A 24,814-nucleotide genomic window follows, 5' to 3' on the forward strand; every position below is an offset into this window, starting at 1 on the left:
TTCTTGATCCAAATCAGTCAGGTTTCAAGACTAGTCATTCAACTGAGACTGCTCTTCTCTGTATCACGGAGGCGCTCCGCACCGCTAAAGCTAACTCTCTCTCCTCTGCTCTCATCCTTCTAGACCTATCGGCTGCCTTCGATACTGTGAACCATCAGATCCTCCTCTCCACCCTCTCCGAGTTGGGCATCTCCGGCGTGGCCCACGCTTGGATTGCGTCCTACCTGACAGGTCGCTCCTACCAGGTGGCGTGGCGAGAATCTGTCTCCTCACCACGCGCTCTCACCACTGGTGTCCCCCAGGGCTCTGTTCTAGGCCCTCTCCTATTCTCGCTATACACCAAGTCACTTGGCTCTGTCATAACCTCACATGGTCTCTCCTATCATTGCTATGCAGACGACACACAATTAATCTTCTCCTTTCCCCTTCTGATGACCAGGTGGCGAATCGCATCTCTGCATGTCTGGCAGACATATCAGTGTGGATGACGGATCACCACCTCAAGCTGAACCTCGGCAAGACGGAGCTGCTCTTCCTCCCGGGAAGGACTGCCCGTTCCATGATCTCGCCATCACGGTTGACAACTCCATTGTGTCCTCCTCCCAGAGCGCTAAGAACCTTGGCGTGATCCTGGACAACACCCTGTCGTTCTCAACTAACATCAAGGCGGTGGCCCGTTCCTGTAGGTTCATGCTCTACAACATCCGCAGAGTACGACCCTGCCTCACACAGGAAGCAGCGCAGGTCCTAATCCAGGCACTTGTCATCTCCCGTCTGGACTACTGCAACTCACTGTTGGCTGGGCTCCCTGCCTGTGCCATTAAACCCCTACAACTCATCCAGAACGCCGCAGCCTGTCTGGTGTTCAACCTTCCCAAGTTCTCTCACGTCACCCCGCTCCTCCGCTCTCTCCACTGGCTTCCAGTTGAAGCTCGCATCTGCTACAAGACCATGGTGCTTGCCTACGGAGCTGTGAGGGGAACGGCACCTCAGTACCTCCAGGCTCTGATCAGGCCCTACATCCAAACAAGGGCACTGCGTTCATCCACCTCTGGCCTGCTCGCCTCCCTACCACTGAGGAAGTACAGTTCCCGCTCAGCCCAGTCAAAACTGTTCGCTGCTCTGGCCCCCCAATGGTGGAACAAACTCCCTCACGACGCCAGGACAGCGGAGTCAATCACCACCTTCCGGAGACACCTGAAACCCCACCTCTTTAAGGAATACCTAGGATAGGATAAGTAATCCTTCTCACCCCCCCCCTTTAAGATTTAGATGCACTATTGTAAAGTGACTATTCTACTGGATGTCATAAGGTGAATAATATGCACCAATGTGTAAGTCGCTCTGGATAAGAGCGTCTGCTAAATGACTTAAATGTAAAAAATGTAAATGCAATGGAAGCAGGATGCACCTGAGCTCAATTTCGAGTCTCATAGCAAAGGGTCTGAATACTTATGTAAATAATGTATTTCTGTTTTTATTTGTAATCATTTGCAAAACTGTCAAAAAACATGTTTTCACTTTGTCATTAAGGGGTATTGTCTGTAGATTGAGGGTTGTGGGAATTCAAGAAAGAAATACGGCTTACAGAGTGTTGTGTAGGAATATGACTCCTGAGAATCTATTTGGTTTCCAAAGGAAGATAGCTTTAGTACGTAGGGTCATTAAGTCTGGCAAGACAAATGCATGGAGACAGTTCTGCTCTACAAGACACAGGGTTACAGAGGTGGGGGATGTATGGTCTATGTTAAAGAAGATGACTGGAAGAAGCAATTCTACTCAAATTCCAGTTTTGGTTGTGGGTCAAAAAATGGCTGTAACATGATAAAGACAAAGCTGACTTGTTGGGGAAGACATTTGCTAGGGTACCGAGTGGGGTTACTTTAGATGAGGTATATAAGCAACACAGATGGGAGATTTTAAATGCTCATGTTAATGTGTATAAGAAAATGGATACTGTTGACTCTTCTTTGGATGCAGTTTTAACCACACATAAGATGCGTTCAGCCTTATTAGGCTCTGGATATACAGCTCCAGGTCATGATCAGTTGTGCTATGGAATGTTTAAACATCTACCTGATGAGGTCATACATGTTCTGCTGGGATTATTTCATACAATTTGGAGTGAGGGGTTTATTCCTTCTGGTTGGAAACGTGCAGTAATATTAACCTTTGTAAAGCCTGGTTAAAGTTACAGACCAATAACACTGATCTCTAAGTTGTGTAAACTGATGGAAAAGATGATTGTCATGTTTCCTGGAACATAGAAGTGTATTGAGTCAATGGTATAGTGGATTCCATAATGGTAGATCTACTTTGGATGCATTAGTAAAGGTAAGCAATGAAGTTGAAAAAACTCTGGTCATGAAGTAATGGCCACTGTCTTTTTTGACATTGCAAAGGTACATGTCCAGGCCCGTCTGAAGTTTGCTAGAGAGCATTTGGATGATCCAGAAGAAGATTGGGAGAATGTCATATGGTCAGATGGAACCAAAATATAACTTTTTGGTAAAAACTCAACTCGTTGTGTTTGGAGGACAAAGAATGCTGAGTTGCATCCAAAGAACACCATACCTACTGTGAAGCATGGGGGTGGAAACATCATGCTTTGGGGCTGTTTTTCTGCAAAGGGACCAGGATGACTGATCCGTGTAAAGGAAAGAATGAATGGGGCCATGTATCATGAGACTTTGAGTGAAAACGTCCTTCCACCAGCAAGGGCATTGAAGATGAAACGTGGCTGGGTCTTTCAGCATGGCAATGATCCCAAACACACCGCCCCTGGCAACGAAGGAGTGGCTTCGTAAGAAGCATTTCAAGGTCCTGGAGTGGCCTAGCCAGTCTCCAGATCTCAACCCCAAAGAAAATCACTGCCCCAAAACATCACTGTTCTAGAGGAGATCTGCATGGAGGAATGGGCCAAAATACCAGCAACAGTGTGTGAAAACCTTGTGAAGACTTAAAGAAAACGTTTGACCTCTGGCATTGCCAACAAAGGGTATATAACAAAGTATTGAGATAAACTTTTGTTATTGACCAAATACTTATTTTCCACCATAATTTGCAAATAAATTCAAAAAAAATCCTACAATGTGATTTTCTGGATTTTTTTTCTCATTTTGTCTGTCATAGTTGAAGTGTACCTATGATGAAAATTACAGGCCTCTCATCTTTTTCTCTCATCTTCTGATGGAACCGTCCATCAGAACACCAGCCAAAGGCCGGCCGACAGGGGCCCTCATAGGTGGAAAACGAATGCAAATCAGCCAGAAACATGGTTGATTGACTGAGGATTTAAATTGTTAGTGGTGAAAGTCTTGCTGTATACTCTTCTCTAAGGAGAAAGTTGCTGATAATATACAGTTGTTTCTGTATGGACAGCCTATGGCGAGGGTTTCTAAGTTCAAATATTTGGGTCTATGGTTCAATGAGCGATATACATGGAAATATCATATGCCATAAATGTTGAAATAAAGTGTTAGAAGGTGGTGAATGTTATGCGCTCGGTCTCTGATTATGAATGGGGTGCTGACAGATAATCGTTTATGAATTTATAGAGCTCTGATCCAGACAACAGGTGATTACGGGTGTATAGTTTATGGAACAGAGGCGAAGGCTTGGCTTCAGAGGCTGTGGTATCCCAGGAGGTTTACCATGGGGGGATGGTAATAGAGGGGAGGTACGTTAAGTGACGTTGGCCCCGTCTGCTGGGAATACAGGAGCTGGGCACCCAGATACAGACAGCTCTAAGTGTAGGTAATTAGGGGAAGTACCAAACAGCCGTGGAGGCCAAATAAAAGGAGCACGGTGGCACACTGCGAGAGAGAACAAGGAGAGACCGACACTAAGCGAAAGGAGAGAAGAAGGACCGAGCCAATCCTCAGTGATTTTCTTTGTTATGTTTATTTTCTGTCTTAGGAAAGTTGTTTTTGCAGACTAAAGCCTCCCTGTCTCTGTGTCAATCTCTGCACGCTCAACCCAAAACCCCACAGTTTACCACAGTGCATTTAAATCAACATATGTATGTGCCTTACTAGTGGAGGTAGGTGAGATGCCTTTGGGTATACAGTGTAAAAAATTGTCATTTGCTTATTGGGTTAGGCTGAAAGGCTGTGAGGTTGGCCATCCCACTGCTACTGTTCTAGATGACATTTGGGAATATACTAGTAGGCAAGGCAGTGGTTTTGGTTGGACAGTTGGAAGGCTTGCTGATGAGTGGTTTGAGGGAGGTGGAGGTTGCCCCTTCTGTGGTGATAGGGGATGTTCCTCTGTGGTTACTCCAAGATCCTGTTGTTGATCTAACCTCGGTAGAGAAAATAAAAGTTTGGTCAGAAGTCAGCAATATAGGGAAACTGGTTGACAATTACATTGGTATAAGTTTTTATTTTTATTTATTCATTTATTTACACCTTTTTCTCCCCAATTTCGTGGTATCAAATTGTTTTTAGTAGCTACTATCTTGTCTCATCGCTACAACTCCCGTACGGGCTCGGGAGAGACGAAGGTTGAAAGTCATGCGTCCTCCGATACACAACCCAACCAAGCCGCGCTGCTTCTTAACACAGCGCGCATCCAACCCGGAAGCCAGCCGCACCAATGTGTCAGAGGAAACACTGTGCACCTGGCAACCTTGGTTAGCGTGCACTGCGCCCAGCCCGCCACAGGAGACGCTGGTGCGCGACCCGGACGACGCTGGGCCAATTGTGCGTCGCCCCACGGGCGGTCGCGGCCGGTTGCGACAGAGCCTGGGAGCGAACCCAGAGTTTGGTATAAGGAGAATTTAGACATGTGGAGCTAACGTTTGTTTGCGGACCGCCATTATATCATAGAAGAGGAAGAACCCAGTCCCAAAGAAGAAGAAGTAAACAGAAGTAGCCGTCGGTGATGGCAGAAGTGAAATGAAAAGCGCATCGAGAGGAGTTGGAGAAGAGAAATGGACAACAGTAGTGTCGAAGAATGGAATGAAAAATAAAAAAGTGTCAATAATTGAAGGGGATGATCATATATCCAACAATGATTTGTTTCTTGTTGGGATGAGATTTTTTTGATGACGATGTTTAACTGGGATGTCCTGAACGGACATCCCAGTTAAACATCGTCATCAAAAAAATCTCGAAGAGGGTGAATCTTATGTTGGGAAAAGTTCAATCAGAGTGACCAGGAGTGGACTTAATTAATTTTGTGTCTGTGGAACAGAGGAAGAGGGCAGTGGGTCTCACAAGATTCGAGTCACCCGAAGTATCGTGCATTGAACTCCAGAGTAGGGTGTCTCCTGGGTGTCGATGGAAGGTAAAGATGAAAACCTTGTAACAGGAATCCCAGGTGTGGTTAATGCCCGTCGCTTGACCTGCATGGTGGAAGGAACAATGGAAGAAAGTTAGTCGGTTCTATAGTTTTTTGATGATGAGCACCTCCCTATGCATGTGAAGCTGGGGTATATCAGTTACGCAGTAAGAGCTTTTGTCTCCAAAACATTACAGTGAAAAAATTGTAAAGGATTTGGCCATGTTTCAAATGGGTGGAGTATACAGATCGGGGTGAAGAATGGCCTTGTTGCAATTGTGGTTGGGATCATGGCCCAAAGTTTGTGGAGTGCCCTGTAAGGGTGAAGGAGGTTGAGGTGGCAAAAGTAAGGGCGGTACATCAGAGCTCCTATGCGGTGGCAGGCAAAATAATTGAGTGAGAAAGTGAAGATGAAGAAATGGTAGTTGATGCACCAATACCCATAGTCAATGGGCCTATTTGTCAACCAAGAGAACCAGACATGCTGTATGTAAAGAAAGTCTATTTTTGGCCTTTCATTGCAACTGTGATAAACTGCACGGCTCAAGTAGAAAAGAACTCATTGTGACTAAGACAGGGAAAGTATCTGGGTCTTTAGGAATTCACAGCGGAAGATTTACCAGGGTTACTGGTGATGGAAGATGTGCCACCCTCCCAGGCTACTGAGCCTGTGAAGGGATCAGACATGGATTATTGATTTAAACAGATGAAGACAGGAGCATGTTGAGTGATTTTTGGGTAGTCGGTATGAGTATTTTTATTCACATTTGATTTGATTCCGCACGGTTGGCGGCGACAATACACCCCTTTGCGTGTAGTTCGACATGAAACCCAAAGAAGAAGTGTAAACGGAAATTAACAGCGACCAAGAACAATTTCCACATTCAAGTTTTTGTTGTTATTTATACGTTTATTAACACCATGGAACTCAAAATATGAGTAATTTAACTGCACAGCATCACATACTTACAGCACTTGGCTGACAGATGTTATCAAGGTAACGCTAACAATGGCTAACAGTATGGTTTTTCACACTCAAATTGACTCCATTATGGAGGTGCTAGCAAATGCAGCCGTGGCAGAGGTCTGTAAACTCGTAGATGACGACTATGCAGTGTTTCATTTGGAAATAACTCAGTCAGAAAGAAAACAGGGCATTGCAGAGGAGACTACCGCTACTGGAACCGTGGGTAGCACGGGAGCGCGTCCTCGCCAGTCGTCCCAGTAGTGTCAAGATCCTCGACCGATACAGAGGAAAGGCAAGAGGTACTGTACATGTTGCCGAAGGCTGAATTTACGCAGCCTGTCGCAGCCTTCACCTCTGCACATGTGTTCAGATGTGTTACCCAGAATTGGGTCTTGGTCATTTTTTGGATAGTAAGTTAATTAAGTAATTAGTAAGCTATGTAATTGCAATTTTGAGCATAGACACAATATGATATTCTAACCAGATTCTTATCAGATTCATGATTTACTGCATTTCCTATTATTAACTCAATGAAAACATTGTGATGTATGAACATAATACATTTATCAATAAATAGTATATCAATAAGTTAAGAGAAGTGTTACCTTACATCGTTACCAATTATAATCAGTGTCAAATCTGTCAATAGTGTACAATATACTATTGAGCATTGACAGTAGCAAACCTAACCATCTCTTTTCCCCCAATCACTCTCTCAGGTGAAGGACATCTCACTGGAGGCCACAGGAGTTGTGTGAAGCCAGCGGGACACAATACATGGAGAGATGACCAACCAATCACTGTTGATGAGGGGAGTGGAACCTCAACCCAGCACGTTATCATGATAGAGGTTAGTGTCATAGTATTACATCAAATGTGGCCAGTTTATTTCAGAAAGGCTCCCCTCAGCTATTCATTTGCTTACATGTACATCCGGATTTATCTGCCATAAGGGAGCTTGTGAAACCAATTGTACTCATGTACTGGTAACAACCTCCTCTATTCTTGTGTCAGTCTTCAGATGCAGAGGCTGAACATCCTGGGGTCAAGTAGGAAATGACTGAAGGAGAGGAGGACCTACAGCAAAGCAGAGACATCCAGACTGGAGCTCCCCCTGTAGCCACGGAGGACACCGGCCCAGCGCAGTCCAGTACCCGACGCAGCATCACTGAGGTCTGTGGAACGCAAACACTGTCCTCAAGTCAGAGACGAACACTGAGACTTTAAATGTAACACACAGTCTCTTACACACAGGATCTGAACACATATCAGACCCAGACAGTCTGGGTCCATTGGGCTGTCCTCTTGTTCCCGGCTCAGAATACTTACCAATATTTCACCAGAGCCAGAGGACAGTTCATTCCTGTGGAGATGGTGAGGTGTTATACACTGGCGTTGATGACCCTTCTTGTACTTACGCTACAGAAATGGACCCTGGCAACGTATCCTTGGATTTGAAGACACAGACTGATCTGTCTAGAGGGGACGGGAACCGGTACAGTAGTAGTGTATACTCTGAAGGGTTCCTAGATAAGAAAGTAGAGGTTATTGTGGTAGATGAGGTGACTGTGAAAGTGGAGGGCGACGCTCCTCCCACAGTGAATGCAGATAGTCACCTAGGAGACAGACATTCACAGGGCAGAGATTTCTTAGAATACAGGGAAAGCTTAGAGACAAATCCAAACGCTGTCACCCACTCCACTTTCCACCTGTTCTGGGATCGCGACCCAGTGTCCATGTCAATGGGGCCTTCCGATTCACACGACTGCACCCTTTTGGATCAGGCATTGAACTCAAACGACAGGGCTAGACTCTTTAGCTGTACCCAGTGTCATATGCGCTTCGCCCAGGCTGGCAACCTGAAGAGGCACCAGAGGGTACACACAGGGGAGAAATCTTACAGTTGTTCCCAGTGTCACATGCGCTTCGCCCAGGCTGGTGCCCTAAAGATGCACCAGAGGGTCCACACAGGAGAGAAACCCCACAGCTGCCCCAAGTGTGAGAAGAGGTTCTCCCACCAGCACCATCTGAAGATGCACCTGAAGATCCACACTGAAGTGAGGCCGTTTGCCTGTACGGACTGCTGGAAAAGGTTCTCAGAGAGGAGCTACCTCAGGAAACACCAGGAGAAAAACCATTCCACTCTATAACATAGAAAGGAACCATTCGAATCGATAGCTTCTGACATTTACATCAAACCCTGCATTAAAGACAAAGATTAACTTTCATTGTTGTCAGCAGAAAAGATCCACAGATGCATTTGGAATAATGAGAGCAACAGATTTCAGTGTTGAATATTCCTGGGTAGAATATTGCATTCAGGCATTGTGCCTAAAAAGTCTGTCACATATTGTGTTTGTACTGTACTGTGTAGGCCAGTGGTCACCAACCTATTCTGAGTCAAAATTTTCACTGATCTCTCGCTCAGATTTTTTTGAAACGTTACTTAACAGTTCTGTAAGAATGAGGTTTGTGCAGTAGGCCTAATACATTATCACAGCATATTGAGTATATGCCTGGCCTGCCAATATTGGCCTTCTCAGACCATATTTCAAAACTCAAGCTTTGATTACAAAATAGATCAGTTGGTGTAGCAAATTGCTGAGCATAAATTTAAATTATTTGTTTATTTTATTTTACTGGACTGATTGTCATGGTGATTTCAATACAAATGGGAACTCGGGAAAAAAGGTGGTCAAATCAGGATGTCAGTGATTTTCAGGTTGGAAAGTCAGAGGTCTAGATAGATGCCAGAGTTTCTGACTTGGAATTCATGACCGCTCAAAACATTTTTTTCCAGTTGGATCTCAATAGTTCCCAGTTGTTTTGAACACAGCATTAGTCTCAGTGGAGGGCGAGAACAGCATAGGTTCCACTTATCACAGTCACTGCTGTAATGAGTGTGCTGAGTCAAGAAGCAAGTTCAGGGAGTGAGTGTTGGAAATTTCAAATATGAACTCAGAACAGGAATAGCTTCTACCAATCAAAGGTTAGAGAGCTATTTTAGTAACCACATCAACTGCTTTCATTGAGCTAACTTCCCACTTATGTAACTTCGTTGGTGACGTTTCCCTGGTTACCATAGCAACATCTGATCTCACTTTGCATTGATAGCCCTGCTTACTCGGTCTGTTAGAAGTGCCACAATTATCGTTTTCTACAGGTAAGATGTCACAAAATCATTTAGACCAGTACACACACACACTTCTTCCACAAGGATCTGCTGTCCAGATCGACTAGCCCATCTTGACGTTGTTTCATGAGAGAGGGTATGTACAAATGATACAAGCTGCTACCACAAAAAAATAATACCCTGCTGGATCCAGTGTTCATTTCTCGACCCCAAAGTTGCAGAGATACTAAAGCTATCACAACCCAGCGTATTGCATTTTCACATCAGACATCTCCCAGGTATGAATCTTGACCAAAACATTGGTATCCCATTCACTGCTTGCATTAGTTCTGTCTTCATGTTAGCATAAAAAACAAAAGTCCAAATAAAATGAACGATCTACATTTGCATTTAAAAGAATCAATCTCAGATGTACAGTGTGCTCTGCTCAGTTAACTGAGAGGTGCCCCAAGGGAAGGACTTCCCTGTTCCAGGCACAGCCCAGAGAGGACTTCATGAACATCCAGCTGTTGTCAAAATACATTGTGAAAAAAAGTACTTTTTCATTTACTTAGCTTCCACAATGCCTTATTGACTTCTCTTCTCTTCTCTATTGTTACAGTTTGCATGTACTGTGGTATTCTAGTAGGAGACTGTATACAAGTCTAGTAGTCAGAGTAAATATTTCTGATGAAATGTGTGATCTAATTGCCCCACAATCCAAAGTAATAAGGTTGACATAGTGGTATATCAAAGTAATCAGACCAATTATTTTACTACATTTAACTTTGACTATAGTTAACTGCTTTGACTATAGTTAACTGCTTTGACTATAGTTAACTGCTTTTAAAACAGGTAAAGCAAGTCCCACATTTTTACTTCATGTAAAATTACCATCTAGCTATTATTATTCTTTAGCACTCTTACACCATTTAAGATAGAAACGCCATTCAAACTTTAAAAGAAGTGTTTGATATATTTTCTACTTTTTAAACTATTAAGCTTGTTGTCCATCTACTTTCATGGGATTTACACGTCATTCTAAAGGGCCCATTGTGACATGACTTCCAACATTCAACTTTTGACACAAATCAGCAACTTTGACCACTTTCCCAACAAGTTAGACAATAACTTAGAGCGAATGAAAGAGATCCAGAGAGGATGCGTTTTTAGAAAGGTTGGATTTCTTGCGTTTATTGCCATGGTGATCAACTGCACTGCACTGACAGAGCGGAAATCCCTGAAATCAAAGATAGATGTGGTAGTTGCAGCAGCAGAGAAATATTAGGGTGAGAGATTTTAGAGCAGAAGATCTACAGGGAGTTTTTTAGAGAAGAGGTTCCATTATCCCAGAACTGGTGTAGGATCTCTTGGGGCCAAAGTAGTGGGATGGTAGGTTTTGGGGGATAGTGTATAGGTGCAGGGTTAGATGATGGTGCAATTTAAATGTTTCCCTTTTTCTCTTTTTTTGGGAACAAAATTTACAATTCACACTCCGACCTGTGAGTAGCAGCAATACACATTCCTGAATTAGATGTGCAAATGCTGTATGTAGAGGACAAACAGATGAACTCTACCACTGGGTAGGGGAGAGGCCAAATGTAAGCTCAGAGCTGTTTTGATAGATGTGTGGCAGAAGAGGTGGGATTCTGAGCCCAAGGGCCAGGATTTATATGCCCTCTAAAGAAAGGTTGGTGGACCAAGATTCAAAGGTCAGATTAGGAAGTTAGAGGTGGTGTTTGGTAAGCATATGAATGCTTTGCATCTGTAATGTAATGGTGGAGCATGTGTTGTATTGTTGCAGGTATGTTGAAGAGTCGGGAGAGATTTAAGTCTAGGGTCTTTAAGGTTGGGGGATGGGAAAGGGTCTGTTGGAATTTAGTAGGGCTCTTTTTTATTTTCTTAGTAGTATGAGGATTTAGGTTTATGGGTTTCTTTTCATTTCTACCAAAGTAGAGCTTTGGGAATCGTGATTGACCACCCACTCCAGCACAATAGGTGGCGGCATGCACCTTTAAACGTTTGTTTAAGACCGCCAATCTACCGAAGAAGTACACGGAATCAAGAACGACCAGCGGCCAATAACAATTTCAACGTTTTTGTTATTTATACGGTTATATGACGGGCCTTGTTTGATAGATGTTATCTAGGTAACGCTAGCTAGCTGCTAACAATGGCTAACTGTGTGGTTTTTCACACTCAAATAGCCTCCATCATGGAGGTGCTAGCGAATGCAGCCGTGGCAGAGATCTGTAAACTCGTAGATGACGACTATGCAGTGTTACAATTGGAAATAACTCAAAGCCAGAAAGAAAACAGGGCATTGCGGAGGAAACTACAGCTATTGGAACTAAAGGTGGCACGGGATCGCGCAGAGAGGACAATGCGAGAGCGCGTCGTCGCCAGTCGTCCCAGTAGTGTCAAGATCCTCGACCAATACAGAGAGATGGCAAGAGGTACATTTTGCAGAAGGACGAGGCTTCTGGGCCTGTCGCCCCGTTCCCCTCTGCGCATGTGTAACTTTAGATGCGTTATTTACTACATAGTTAATTATCCAGAATTGGGTCTGAGATATTATGCAATAATTCCTCTGATTACTTAGCAATCTTGCACAAAGACACTATCATATTCTAACCAGATTTGTATTTTTTACGGCATTTCTTATTATTTACTCAATGAAAATAAGATGATGCGTGGAACATAACTTATTGACATACTATTTATTGATTGATTATGTTAAGTGATTGTTACTTTAAATCCGTGCCAATTCTAGACAGCGTATGTGTCTGAATACCCATACTACATACTTAAACGGCATACTGTGTACCCATTGTCGCATACTATTTAGCAAGTATCATTAGTAAAGAAATATGCAGTATGCAACGCAGTAGCTGCTCCTGACTGGCTGAGTAGGTGGGGCAGGGCTGAGTGTGGGTGTTTTTTTTTTTCAAATTCAACAGATATTACGTTAACCAACCTGATAATGGCTCATTTCCAATTTGATTAATTTATCTAAACTCTAAATAGAATAGGAATAGAGCTTTAGGCCTACTCAGGCTGGTTATAGGAAACTTGCCACATTAGACCTACACTGTAGCCCAGAGGACAGCCTGGTCTCATAGACTAGACGTAACATTGTAAATGTAAATCCGGAAGACCAAATTAGTATGATATATTAGGCATTGTTACACCTTTAACTACTTTTTAGGTACTTTGCAACTACATAGCATGTTAGCTAACCCTTCTCCTAAACTTAACCCTGACCCCCAAGCCTAGCTAACTTTAGCCAGCTAACCCCCTAGCTAAAATGTGTAACATATTTTGCACATTTGTAACATATTATAAGTTATACAAATTCATAACATATCACACAAAATGGGTGATGGACATCCACAAAATAATACATACCATACAAAATGTAACATATCATACTAATAGAGTATATGGATTTATGTACATAATCATACGAAATGCTCTGAGACAAGGTTGCAGGGGTTAGGCAACCCTGGAGTGCTACAGGTACCGATTTAACTGACCTGGAAGATTTATGTACAGAGTAAGTGTTGGAGAAGGGTTATCTAACATGCTATGTAGTTGCAAAGTACATAAAAAGTAGTTAAAGGTGACAATTAGCTAAAGCTGTCCATCATGAGATTCAGACTCTCAACCTTTGGGTTGCTAGATGTTTGCACTATCCGGCTAACGTTGTTGCCTTAAGTAACCATCTGCCTTATGTAACCATACCTAACATATCATACTAATTTGGTCTCCCGGATTTACATGTACTATGTTACTTCTAGTCTATGAGATCAGGCTGACCTCTGGGCTACAGTGTAGGTCAAATGTGAGGTCTAATATAACCAGCCTGAGTAGGCCTAAAGTTCTATTCCTATTCTATTTAGAGTATGGATTAGAGTATGGATTGTTTTAGTCAGTTAATAAGAACAAATTCTTATTTTCAATGACAGCCTAGGAACAGTGGGTTCCGGGGCAGAACGACAGATTTTTACCTCAGCTCGGGGATTTGATCTTGCAACCTTTCGGTTACAAGTCCAAAGCTCTAACCACTAGGCTACCTGCCGCCCATTTAAAAAGTACTGAAGACAGAAACAGAATTTGGTTCCATTTCAACATATTTATTAGTGAAACCAGAATGCTGTAACATATATTTTGTGTGGAAATGTATATAAAAAAAATGAAATATCACATTTACATAAGTATTTAGACCCTTTATTCAGTACTTTGTTGAAGCACCTTTGGTAGTTTGCCAATATGTCTAAAAATCTGTTTTCGCTTTGTCATGGGGTATTGTGTGTAGAATGAGGGGAACAAAAAATATTTTGCCAATTTAGAGTAAGGCTGTAACGTAACAAAATGTGGAAAAAGTTGAGGAGTCTGAATACTTTCCGAATGCACTGTATATAAATTAAATCAAAATAGCCTAGTACACACACCAAAACTTTTCAAATGTTCAAATAAATAGGCGGACAGTCGGATGCATCGCAAATTCAGAACCCCTGGACATCAACATAAAACTAAAGCACTGATCATTGGGAACGAGATCAGAATCACTGGTAAGGCTTCATCCATACGTTAAATAATTAAATAGGTAAAGCCTAGCCTGCAAAACTAAAACAATCCATGTTAAAATCAAAAGGCCTGATTAACATGACATCAATAACGCAGCCACATCCCGAGTCCCCAGTGCCAACACGTTCAGAAATCAAAATATGAAGTATTTAGTTTAAAAGCTCTGATGATGGCCAAGAGAACAATAAACACGTTTCAATGATGTAGTGCCTACAATTCAATACTCAATTATTTTAAGGAGAACAAAATCTACATCTTCCCAATTAAGTAGCTTAGTTTTGTGGTTTGACTACTCAAAGAAGTAGGGCCCATCACTCGCAGCCCACCTCTTCCAATGCATTGTGGAAAAGTGTGCATCTAATTCTACTAGATAAAGAGCTGAGATGAGTATAACATCCTGGCATTTAAACCATCAAAATGTTCAAAAATTCACATAATATAGAACATTCTATTTTATCGCATACTGGGAATGTGTAATGCGCGATTGCATTGTTTCACGCTATTCGGTGATTTCAGTAGCGCATCCCTTTATCTAATTGATTGGCTGTTGTCAAAGGCGGAATTAGTATTTAAGGTACACTAGATTTTTTAATTGTCGCATACTATTACTTTGTTTTCGCATACTCAAACAGCATACTATTTAGGACGCAATTATGGGAATTCGGACACAATCACAGTCAAAACTGTCAATAGTGTACTATATAGTGTTGAGCATTGACAGTAGCTAACCTAACCACCTCTTTAACCCCCAATCACTCTCTCCGGTGAAGGACATCTCACTGGAGGCCACAGGAGCTTTGTGAAGCCAATGAGCGACAATACATGGAGACATGACCAACCAGTCACTGTTGATGAGGGGAGTGGAACCTCAACCCAGCACATGGTGATAGAGGTTAGTGTCATAGTGTACCATAAAAAAATGACAGTACATTAAATATGGCTAGTTTATTTCGGGGCTCCCGAGTGGCGCAGTGGCCTAAGGCACTGCATCTCAGTGCTAGAGGTGTCACTACAGACCCTGGTTTGATTCCAGGCTGTATCACAACCGGCTGTGATTGGGAGTCCCATAGGGACTGGCCCAGTGGCGTTAGGGTTTGGCCGGGGTAGGCTGTCATAGTAAATAAGAATTTGATCTTAACTGACTTGCCTAGATAAATAACAGGTCAATTAAAAATACAAATTTTAAAAATCAGAAACGCTCCACTCAGCTATTCACTTGCTAACATGTGTAACAGATGTGAAACAGCTTTTGTGGAGCGATGGGTAACGATGCTTCGTGGGTGACTGTAGTTAATGTGTGCAGAGGGTCCCTGGTTCGCGCGCCCGGGTATGGGCGAGGGGACGGTATAAAGTTATGCTGTTACATCGATGCTGTTGACCCGGATCACTGGTTGCTGTGGAAAAGGAGGAGGTCAAAAGGGGGGTGAGTGTAACGGATGTGAAACGGCTCGCTAGTTAGCGGTGGTGCGCGCTACATAGTGTTTCAATCGGTGACCTCACTTGCTCTGAGACCTTGAAGTAGTGGTTCCCCTTGCTCTGCAAGGGCTGTGGCTTTTGTGGAGCGATGGATAATAATGCTTCGTGGGTGACTGTAGTTGTGTGCAGAGGGTCCCTGGTTCGCGCCCGGGTATGGGCGAGGGGACGGTCTAAAGTTATACTGTTACACATGTACATCCTAATTTATAGAGAGACTTCCCTTTGACATTGTTATCCAATTCAACTCATGTACTGATAATAACCTCCGTTCTTCTTGAGTCAGTCTACAGATACAGAGGCTGCAGGTCCTGGAGGATCGTCTCTGGTAAAGCAGGAGAGGACTGAAGGAGACCCACAACAAATCAGAAACATCCAGACTGGAATAGCGGCTGGAGTGGCACCCCCTGTGGCTACAAAGGACCTCACCTCCTCGCCCCAGCCCAGGGCAAAACGCAACATCACAGAGAACAGTGAAACAATGAACGAGGTCCTCAAGTCAGAGACAGACACAGAGACTTTAATTGTAACACAAAGGCTTTTACATACAGGATCTGTCCTCAGGTCAGACCCAGAGGGGCTGGAGCCACTGGGCTGTCCTCCTGCTCCCGGCTCAGAGTATTTACTTTACGGTACCCTGAGCCCAAGGACAGTTCATTCCCAACGGGACTCATGTGATGCATTAGAGACTGGCAATGATCCGTCTTGTTCCTACACTACAGAGATCGAGCCTGGCAACATATCCTTGGGTTTAGAGACACAGAATGATCTGTCGAGAGGGAACTTGAACCAGTACAGTAGTAGTGTATACACTGAAGGGTGCCTAGATAAGAAAGGGGGGGTTATAGTCGTAGATGAAGTGACTGTGAAAGTGGAGGGCGATGCTCCTCCCACATGGAATGTAGATTGTCATCTAGGAGACAGACACTCACAGGGCAGAGATTTGTTAGATTACAGGGGAAGCTTAGGGACAAATCTAAATGTCGCCACCCACTCCCCTTTACACGCGTTCAGGGATCGCGAACCAGTGTCCACGACGATGGGGCCGTCTGATTCACACAGCAGCGTCCTTTTCGATCAGGTATTGAACTCAAAGGGCCAAAAGGCCAAGGCTCAGGCAGTGGGAGCAACATCAGACAATAGTAATGAGAAACAGTTCCTCTGCTTGTTCTGTAACAAAGGCTTCAGCTGCCTCCAGAAGTTGGAGATCCACAAGAGGGTCCACACAGGGATTAAACCCTTCAGCTGTACCCAGTGTCACATGCGCTTTGCACACTCATCCAGCCTTAAGAGGCACCAGAGGGTCCACACAGGGGAGAAACCCTACAGCTGTACCCAGTGTCACATGCGCTTCGCCCAGGCTAGCAACCTGAAGATACACCTGAAGGTCCACATGAGAGAGAGGCCGATCGCCTGTATGGACTGCGGGAAGAGGTTCTCCGATAGGTGCTACCTCATGATACACCAGCAGAAAAACCATTCCACTCTATAACATAGAAAGTAACCTTTGGGAGGGATCACGTGACCCTTGAACGAGATGGCGGCATGAACTAAGAGCTCTGCACAAGTAGTTTCCAATTCCTAATCTTACCACCACTCCAAGTTCAAACTCCTTTAGCTTTAGTAAAAAAAAGTAATGGCGGCTACAAAAGGCGACACTACAGGTGACATTTTTACCCGGACACGAGCATTAGCGATGGAAAAAGCCTACAAGAAGAAGCTAGCTTCAGAAAAAGCTAGCGCCATTAGCCAGGAGCAAGAGGACCCGCTCCCCCCCGAGGCCCAACGAATGTCAACCTCGCACTCTGTCGAAGACATCCTTTCTGAGTTGAGATCCAAACGTACAGAACTCAACACTAAATTAGATGCCATTAATTCTCAGCTCAGTGCGATAGTGACAATCCTGGAAAACGCTTTGCCTGACATCAACAACAAGAACCATAAACGCAGGGCACCTGGACAAGGCAGAGGGGCGAATCCTATCCATGGAAAACATATTGACAGATGCCATGGAAACAATAGCACATGCTAAAAAGAAAATAGAGCATCTGGAAGAGAAAACAGAGGACCTGGAAAACCGGGGGCGAAGGAATAATTGTGTTCTATTAAATCTGGGCGAAAAAGAAGAGGTAAACATGCCACTGATGCGCTACCTGCAAGACAAACTTCCCGAGTGGCTCCACCTGTCCACCGACAGGCCCATAGAACTCGAGAGAGCTCAGCGAGCACTGAGGCCCCCACCAACATTCAGACAACCACCGCGCCCAATCACCATACGTTTCCTGAGATTCACCGACAAGGAACGAGTCCTACAGGCGGCGAAAAACAACACCATCACAGTGGGAAACGCCAAACTCACTTTACACCAGGACCTGTCAGCTGGAATACGCCGAAAGCGCCGAGAGTTTGACGAGGTGAAGAAACACTCCATTGACCGAGGCATCTTCAGGGGATTCAAATACCCAAACGAGCTCAGGATTCTTCACCAAGGAGCCTTGCGACACTTCAAAACTCCCGAAGAGGCCAAACGTTTTTTGAAAGACAATCCTGGTCAATGAGAAACGGACCATTGACTAAATGCGATTAATGCTATTACTAAAGGAGGTAAGGCAACATATAGCCGATATCCAAAGACCCACCCGCCCCGCTAAATGTCATTATAGCCGTCCAATCTATATTTATTTTCCTTTAGCTGAGAGGGATAGGCTCTATAGCCTAACCTAGGCCTACTAATGTTTCAGCCTACTTTTATTTCCATGTTTTTTGTTGCTATTATTACTTGTTGTTCCCTATGTCCCTTGGGGGAGGTATATGTAGGCTGGGCTATTGATTTGATTTTCTCCCTCTTTCAGTGTGGTCTGGACGGGGGCTACGTTGTCATTTACTCAATGCGGGGAGGAGAGGACGAGGCATTTCTTAGTTGGGGAGAGGGAGACTTTGTGCGTTGCTAACTGTTCCCCGGTTCTTGTTTTTTTTCGGAACACAGAATTGAGACTGAGCGGGGGAGGGGAGGGGGGTTCGATGACGATGACTAGTACCTTAAATCTATTGACATGGAACTGACTGCCATGGTCTAGGGCATGCAGTACAATGGAAAAAGATACTATGTGCTCTAAAAAAAGGAAAAAGCAGACATCGCGCTATTACAAGAGACACACATCTGTGATGCTGAACATGCCAATCTCCGCAGAGCTTATTGTGTATTTCTCATCTTTCAAATCAAATAGTAGAGGCACAGCCATACTTATCCATAAAAATGTTCCATTCACAATTGACAAAAATATATCTGATCCGGATGGGAGATTTATTTTGATAACTGGGTCACTGTATGGTCAACCAATTACTATATTAAACATATACGCCCCTAACACAGATACTCCTGCTTTCATGTAAAAAATGATAACCCTGTTGAATGAGCTTTGTGTTTCCTTTGGCGTGGTGGCCAGAGATTTTAATTGTACCCTTAACCCAACCCTAGACAAATCATCTCAAGTCCCCACCACAAATCCTAGATCTGCAAAGATGTTGAACTCTCTTACTAAAGAGATGGGACTGATAGATATCTGGAGAGAGACTAATAGCTCATCTATGGACTATACATACTACTCTAATGTCCATAACACCTACTCCCGTATAGATTACATTTTTATCCCAAAGAGTTTCATAAATTCAGCCACATGAACAATCGGACCCATAGCACTTTCAGATCACGCCTTTGTCCACCTCCGCTTTGACCTCTGCAAAAACATCCCGAGGTCAAAGAGCTGGAAATTCAACACCTCCATGCTATCAAACGAAGCGTTCCATACATTGGTAACTACATGGATAGACAACTACACACAAGACAACAAAGATTCTCCTGTTTTTCCGGCCACAATGTGGGACGCTGCTAAAGCCACACTAAGAGGTCATCTAATTGCATATGCTTCCTCTAAGAAAAAAGCAATGGAAGCACACAGGCTAGATCTTGAGAGGGAGCTGGAATGCTGTGAAAAAAATACATAAACAATCCCCAGCACCTCCTGGAGTCATCTTAAAGCAGCCAAAGCCAAACTGAATTTGGACTTACACTCGGGAGATAAAAAAAAGTTTTCTTTACTAAACAGAAATACCATGAGTATAGCAATAGGCCCAGTAGATTGCCTTGCTTACCAATTTAAAAAAGAGCAGTCAGAGCGTACAATCATGGCTATCCGAACAGAAGAGGACGAGGTCACATATGACCCAAAAAAGATCAATTGAACTTTTCATGATTTTTACTGCAAATTATATACCTCTGAGAGAAAACACACGGAGGCAGAACTCCACTCTTTCCTAGAGGGAATCTCGCTACCTAAACTATCAGAGACCGACCAAGAAGATCTCAACTCCCCCTTCATTCCTGAGGAGATTCTGGAGGCAATTACCTCCATGCCACCTAATAAGTCCGCAGGCCCAGATGGATTCCCCATTGAATTCTACAAAGCTTTTTGGCCCCAGCTCCGCCCCATCTTCATGCCAATGCTGGAGGATTTTTGCAAAAACAGAGTTCTCCCAGACTCAATGCGCACAGCTCGCATTACAGTGTTGCTCAAAAAGGACAAGGACCCTCTATCCTGCTAGTCCTTCCGGCCCATAAGCTTGTTGGATTTTGACTACAAAATAATTACCAAATTGCTTGCCAAAAGACTAAACACTCTTCTTCCCAAAATAATAAAAGCGGACCAAACTGGATTTATTAGAGACCGATACTCTTCTGATAACATTCGTCGTCTTTTTGATATTATTGATCAAGTAAACGCACAGAAGACCCCTGTCCTGCTGGCTTCACTGGATGCTGAGAAGGCGTTTGACAGGATGGAGTGGAGCTTTCTGGAGCACCGTCTGCCCACTCAATATTACACTCACCAGCTCTATGAAGACACTATGTCCTTTCCAATGGAAGACACAGGGGTGTCAATACCTCAGGATCTTCATAACACCAGATCTGAATAGCCTTTTCAAGGAAAATTATCTTCCACTCCTGGATCGAATCAAGAACGATCTCCCTCCCAATTAGCTTAGTAGGAAGAATTAATGTCATCCGTATGAACATCCTCCCTGGACTGAACTATTTATTTCAGATGCTCCCATGCTATCTCCCAGTTTCATTTATCAAAACAACCAACCAAAGCATCACCAAATGTATATGGAGAAATAAAAAACCTAGGATCAAGTTCTCCACTCTATCGAAACCTGAATCTAAGGGTGGTCTTGCCCTTCCCTCCCTTCAATTGTACTACTGGTCTGCCCAAATCCGCAACATTCTAACATGGATCACAAACAGACAAGAGTCAACATGGATTCAGAAGCCCAATCATGTGGTTCATTGCCCTTAAGCTCAATCATATTCATTCATAACTTTAGTGAAGTGGGCAACATAGCCAAAACCTTTGTGATTTACAGCACACTACTAGCGTGGAGGGACTGTAAGAAATACCTGGGCATTTCCTCCCAAATATGTTCTCACTCGCCTATAGTAGGCAACCCAGACTTGCCAAAAGCCCTGAGGGATGCCAACTTTGGCATACTCTTGGAATAAGGACCTTTTCAGACCTATTTCATCAGAAAACCACTACACTGAAATCCTTTCAAGAGCTCTGCAGTGAATTCAATGTGCCAAGATCCCATAAAAAAATATATATATCTTCAAATTAGACATGTCATTTCCTCATTTACTTCCAAGAGGAGGTTCAGAACTCAGTTGAATGAAGTTGAAACCCTTCTTGTCACAGCACAATCCATTAAAGGCAAAATATCTTATATCTATATACTCCTTTCTGAGAAAGGAGGCTCCTCATTTACTCCTTTGAAAATAATCTGGGAAAAGGACCTTGGTCTGACTATCAGTGAGTTATGGGCGGAGGTTTGTAACAGGGTATACTGCACCTCTACTAATGTCAAAATGAAATAATCTAATTACACATTTTTGTACACATTTTATTACACTCCTTTGAGACTCCATAGAATGAAAACAGATGTCTCCTAACTGTAAACCATGTACCTCCTGAAAGTGGAACCTATATGCATGTATTTTGGAGCTGTAGAGATTGCCAGATTCTGGCAATCTATACATGCTGCTGCACATAAAATACTAGATGTACAGTTTGATATGACCCCGTGTATCTATCTTCTTAATGCCCAGCAGGACTTTGTTCTTGACCCTGACAGAGAAAATTTGCTCATGTCTATTACATACTTTGCTAAGAAATGTATTCTCCTATTGTGGGCCTCTAATACCTCTCCTACATTTAAAATGTGGATTGACCAGATTGTTGACTTTCTGCCTCTTAAAGCTCACTTATGACCTCCACAAGAGACAGCCCAAGTTTGATAGACTCTGGTCTCCACTACTCAACTATATTTCAAACTGGACAGAGTGAATGGGGTGATTAGGGAAATGAGCAGATACATGTAGTGTAAAAATCTAAAAACTAATTATTGGCTCGTCTCAGCGAAGGCTAGAAATAAGCTAATAAGAACCTTGATAGTGCTGCTTCAAGTTTTATATACACTGCTCAAAAAAATAAAGGGAACACTAAAATAACACATCCTAGATCTGCATGAATGAAATATTCTTATTAAATACTTCTTTCTTTACATAGTTGAATGTGCTGACAACAAAATCACACAAATTATCAATGAAAATCAAATTTATCAACCCATGAAGGTCTGGATTTGGAGTCACACTCAAAATTAAAGTGGAAAACCACACTACAGGCTGATCCAACTTTGATGTAATGTCCTTAAAACAAGTCAAAATGAGGCTCAGTAGTGTGTGTGGCCTCCACGTGCCTGTATGACCTCCCTAAAACGCCTGGGCATGCTCCTGATGAGGTGGCGGATGGTCTCCTGAGGGATCTCCTCCCAGACCTGGACTAAAGCATGGATGGAGCGAGACATGATGTCCCAGATGTGCTCAATTGGATTCAGGTCTGGGGAACAGGCGGGCCAGTCCATAGCATCAATGCCTTCCTCTTGCAGGAACTGCTGACACACTCCAGCCACATGAGGTCTAGCATTGTCTTGTATTAGGAGGAACCCAGCGCCAACCGCACCAGCATATGGTCTCACAAGGGGTCTGAGGATCTCATCTCGGTACCTAATGGCAGTCAGGCTACCTCTGGCGAGCACATGGAGGGCTGTGCGTCCCCCCCAAAAAAATGCCACCCCACACCATGACTGACCCACCGCCAAACCGGTCATGCTGGAGGATGTTGCAGGCAGCAGAACGTTCTCCACGGCGTCTCCAGACTCTGTCACATGTGCTCAGTGTGAACCTGCTTTCATCTGTGAAGAGCACAGGGTGCCAGTGGCGAATTTGCCAATCTTGGTGTTCTCTGGCAAATGCCAAACGTCCTGCACGGTGTTGGGCTGTAAGCACAACCCCCACCTGTGGACATCGGGCTCTCATACCACCCTCATGGAGTCTGTTTCTGACCATTTGAGCAGACACATGCACATTTGTGGCCTGCTGGAGGTCATTTTGCAGGGCTCTGGTAGTGCTCCTCCTTGCACAAAGGCAGAGGTAGCGGTCCTGCTGCTGGGTTGTTGCCCTCCTACAGCCTCCTCCACGTCTCTTGATGTACTGGCCTGTCTCCTGGTAGCGCCTCCATGCTCTGGACACTACGCTGACAGACACAGCAAACCTTCTTGCCACAGCTCGCATTGATGTGCCATCCTGGATGAGCTGCACTACCTGAGCCACTTGTGTGGGTTGTAGACTCCGTCTCATGCTACCACTAGAGTGAAATCACCGCCAGCATTCAAAAATTACCTAAACATCAGCCAGGAAGCATAGGAACTGAGAAGTGGTCTGTGGTTATCACCTGCAGAACCACTCCTTTATTGGGGGGGTCTTGCTAATTGCCTATAATTTCCACCTGTTGTCTATTCCATTTGCACAACAGCATGTGAAATTCATTGTCAATCAGTGTTGCTTCCTAAGTGGACAGTTTGATTTCACAGAAGTGTGATTGACTTGGAGTTACATTGTGTTGTTTTAGTGTTCCCTTTATTTTTGAGCAGTGTATGTATATATACACCAAACAAAAACTACATGTTTTATTTTAGTTATTATTATTAAATATTTAAATTTGATTTTTTAAGCGTGTCACATCTGTGAATGTGGAATGTGTTTTAATGGATGATTGAAAAACAAGAATAATAATAAAACTTTAAATTGAAAAACTAGAGTAACAGATTTCAGTGTTGAATATTCCTGGGTAGAATATTGCATCCAGACCTTGTAGATATAAGCCTAAATCTGTTTATACAGTTGAAGTCGACCACCATTACCAAATACATTTAATCTCGGTTTTTCACAATTCCTGACATTTAATCCTAGTAAAAATTCCCTTTTTTAGGTCAGTTAGGATCACCACTTTATTTTAAGAATGTGAAATGTCAGAGAGTGATGGTAGAGAGAGTGATTTATTTAAGCTTTTATTGCTTTCATCACATTCTCATTGGGTCAGAAGTTTATATACACTCAATTAGTAGTTGGTAGCAATGCCTTTAAAATGTTTAACTTGGGTCAAATGTATCGGGTAGCCTTCCACAAGCTTCCCACAATACGTTGGGTGAATTTTGGCCCATTCCTCCTGATAGAGCTGGTGTAATTGAGTCAGGTTTGTAGGCCTCCTTGCTCGCACAAACTTTTTCAGTTCTGCCCACACATTTTCTATGGGATTGAGGTCAGGGCTTTATGATGGACACTCCTTTGACATTTTTGTCCTTAAGCAATTTTGCCCCAACTTTGGAAGTATGCTTGGGGTCATTGTCCATTTGGAAGACCCATTTGCGAACAAGCTTTAACTTCCTGACTGATGTCTTGAGATGTTATATTATGAGATATTATATTATGTTGCTTCAATATATCCACATAATTGTCCTCATGATGCCATCTATTTTGTGAAGGGCACCAGTCGCTCCTGCAGCAAAGCACCCCCGCAACATGATGGGATGGTGTTCTTCGGCTTGCAAGCCTCCCCCTTTTTCCTCCAAACATAACGATGGTCATTATGGCACTTGTATTTTTGTTTCCTCAGACCTGAGGACAGTTCTCCAAAAAAATACGATCTTTGCAGTTGCAAACCGTAATCTAGCTTTTTATGGTGGTTTTGGAGCAGTGGCTTCTTCCTTGCTGAGCGGCCTTTCAGGTTATGACGATATAGGACTCGACAGTCAACTGTGCTTTTATGTAAATTTCTGACCCACTGGAATTGTGATACAGTGAAATAATCTGTCTGTAAACAATTGTTGGAAAAATGACTTGTGTCATGCACAAAGTAGATGTCCTAACCGACTTGCCAAAACTATAGTTTGTTAACAAGAAATTTGTGAAGTAGTTGAAAAACAAGTATTAATGA

At 43.4% G+C, this 24,814-nt stretch overlaps 1 protein-coding gene across 3 annotated transcripts in view; it reads left to right on the forward strand.

The window, feature by feature from the left end:
- Window positions 1-24,814, forward strand: part of LOC118395591 (zinc finger protein 28-like) — a 102,965-nt gene that overhangs the window by 18,080 nt on the left and 60,071 nt on the right. Inside the window, exons 1-3 of one of the 3 annotated variants that reach the window (XM_052465166.1) lie at window positions 11,379-11,818; window positions 14,723-14,844; window positions 15,712-18,423. The exons of 1 other annotated variant lie outside the window; for it this stretch is intronic. In XM_052465166.1, coding sequence (XP_052321126.1) covers window positions 11,536-11,818; window positions 14,723-14,844; window positions 15,712-16,917 — 1,611 coding nt within the window. In that variant the 5' untranslated portion in view covers window positions 11,379-11,535 and the 3' untranslated portion in view covers window positions 16,918-18,423. Of the gene's footprint in view, window positions 1-11,378; window positions 11,819-14,722; window positions 14,845-15,711; window positions 18,424-24,814 lie in introns of those variants that run through there. One more of the 3 variants, XM_052465168.1, reaches the window with a different exon arrangement.

Source organism: Oncorhynchus keta, chromosome 16 (assembly GCF_023373465.1).
Source record: "Oncorhynchus keta strain PuntledgeMale-10-30-2019 chromosome 16, Oket_V2, whole genome shotgun sequence".
NCBI lineage: Eukaryota > Metazoa > Chordata > Actinopteri > Salmoniformes > Salmonidae > Oncorhynchus > Oncorhynchus keta.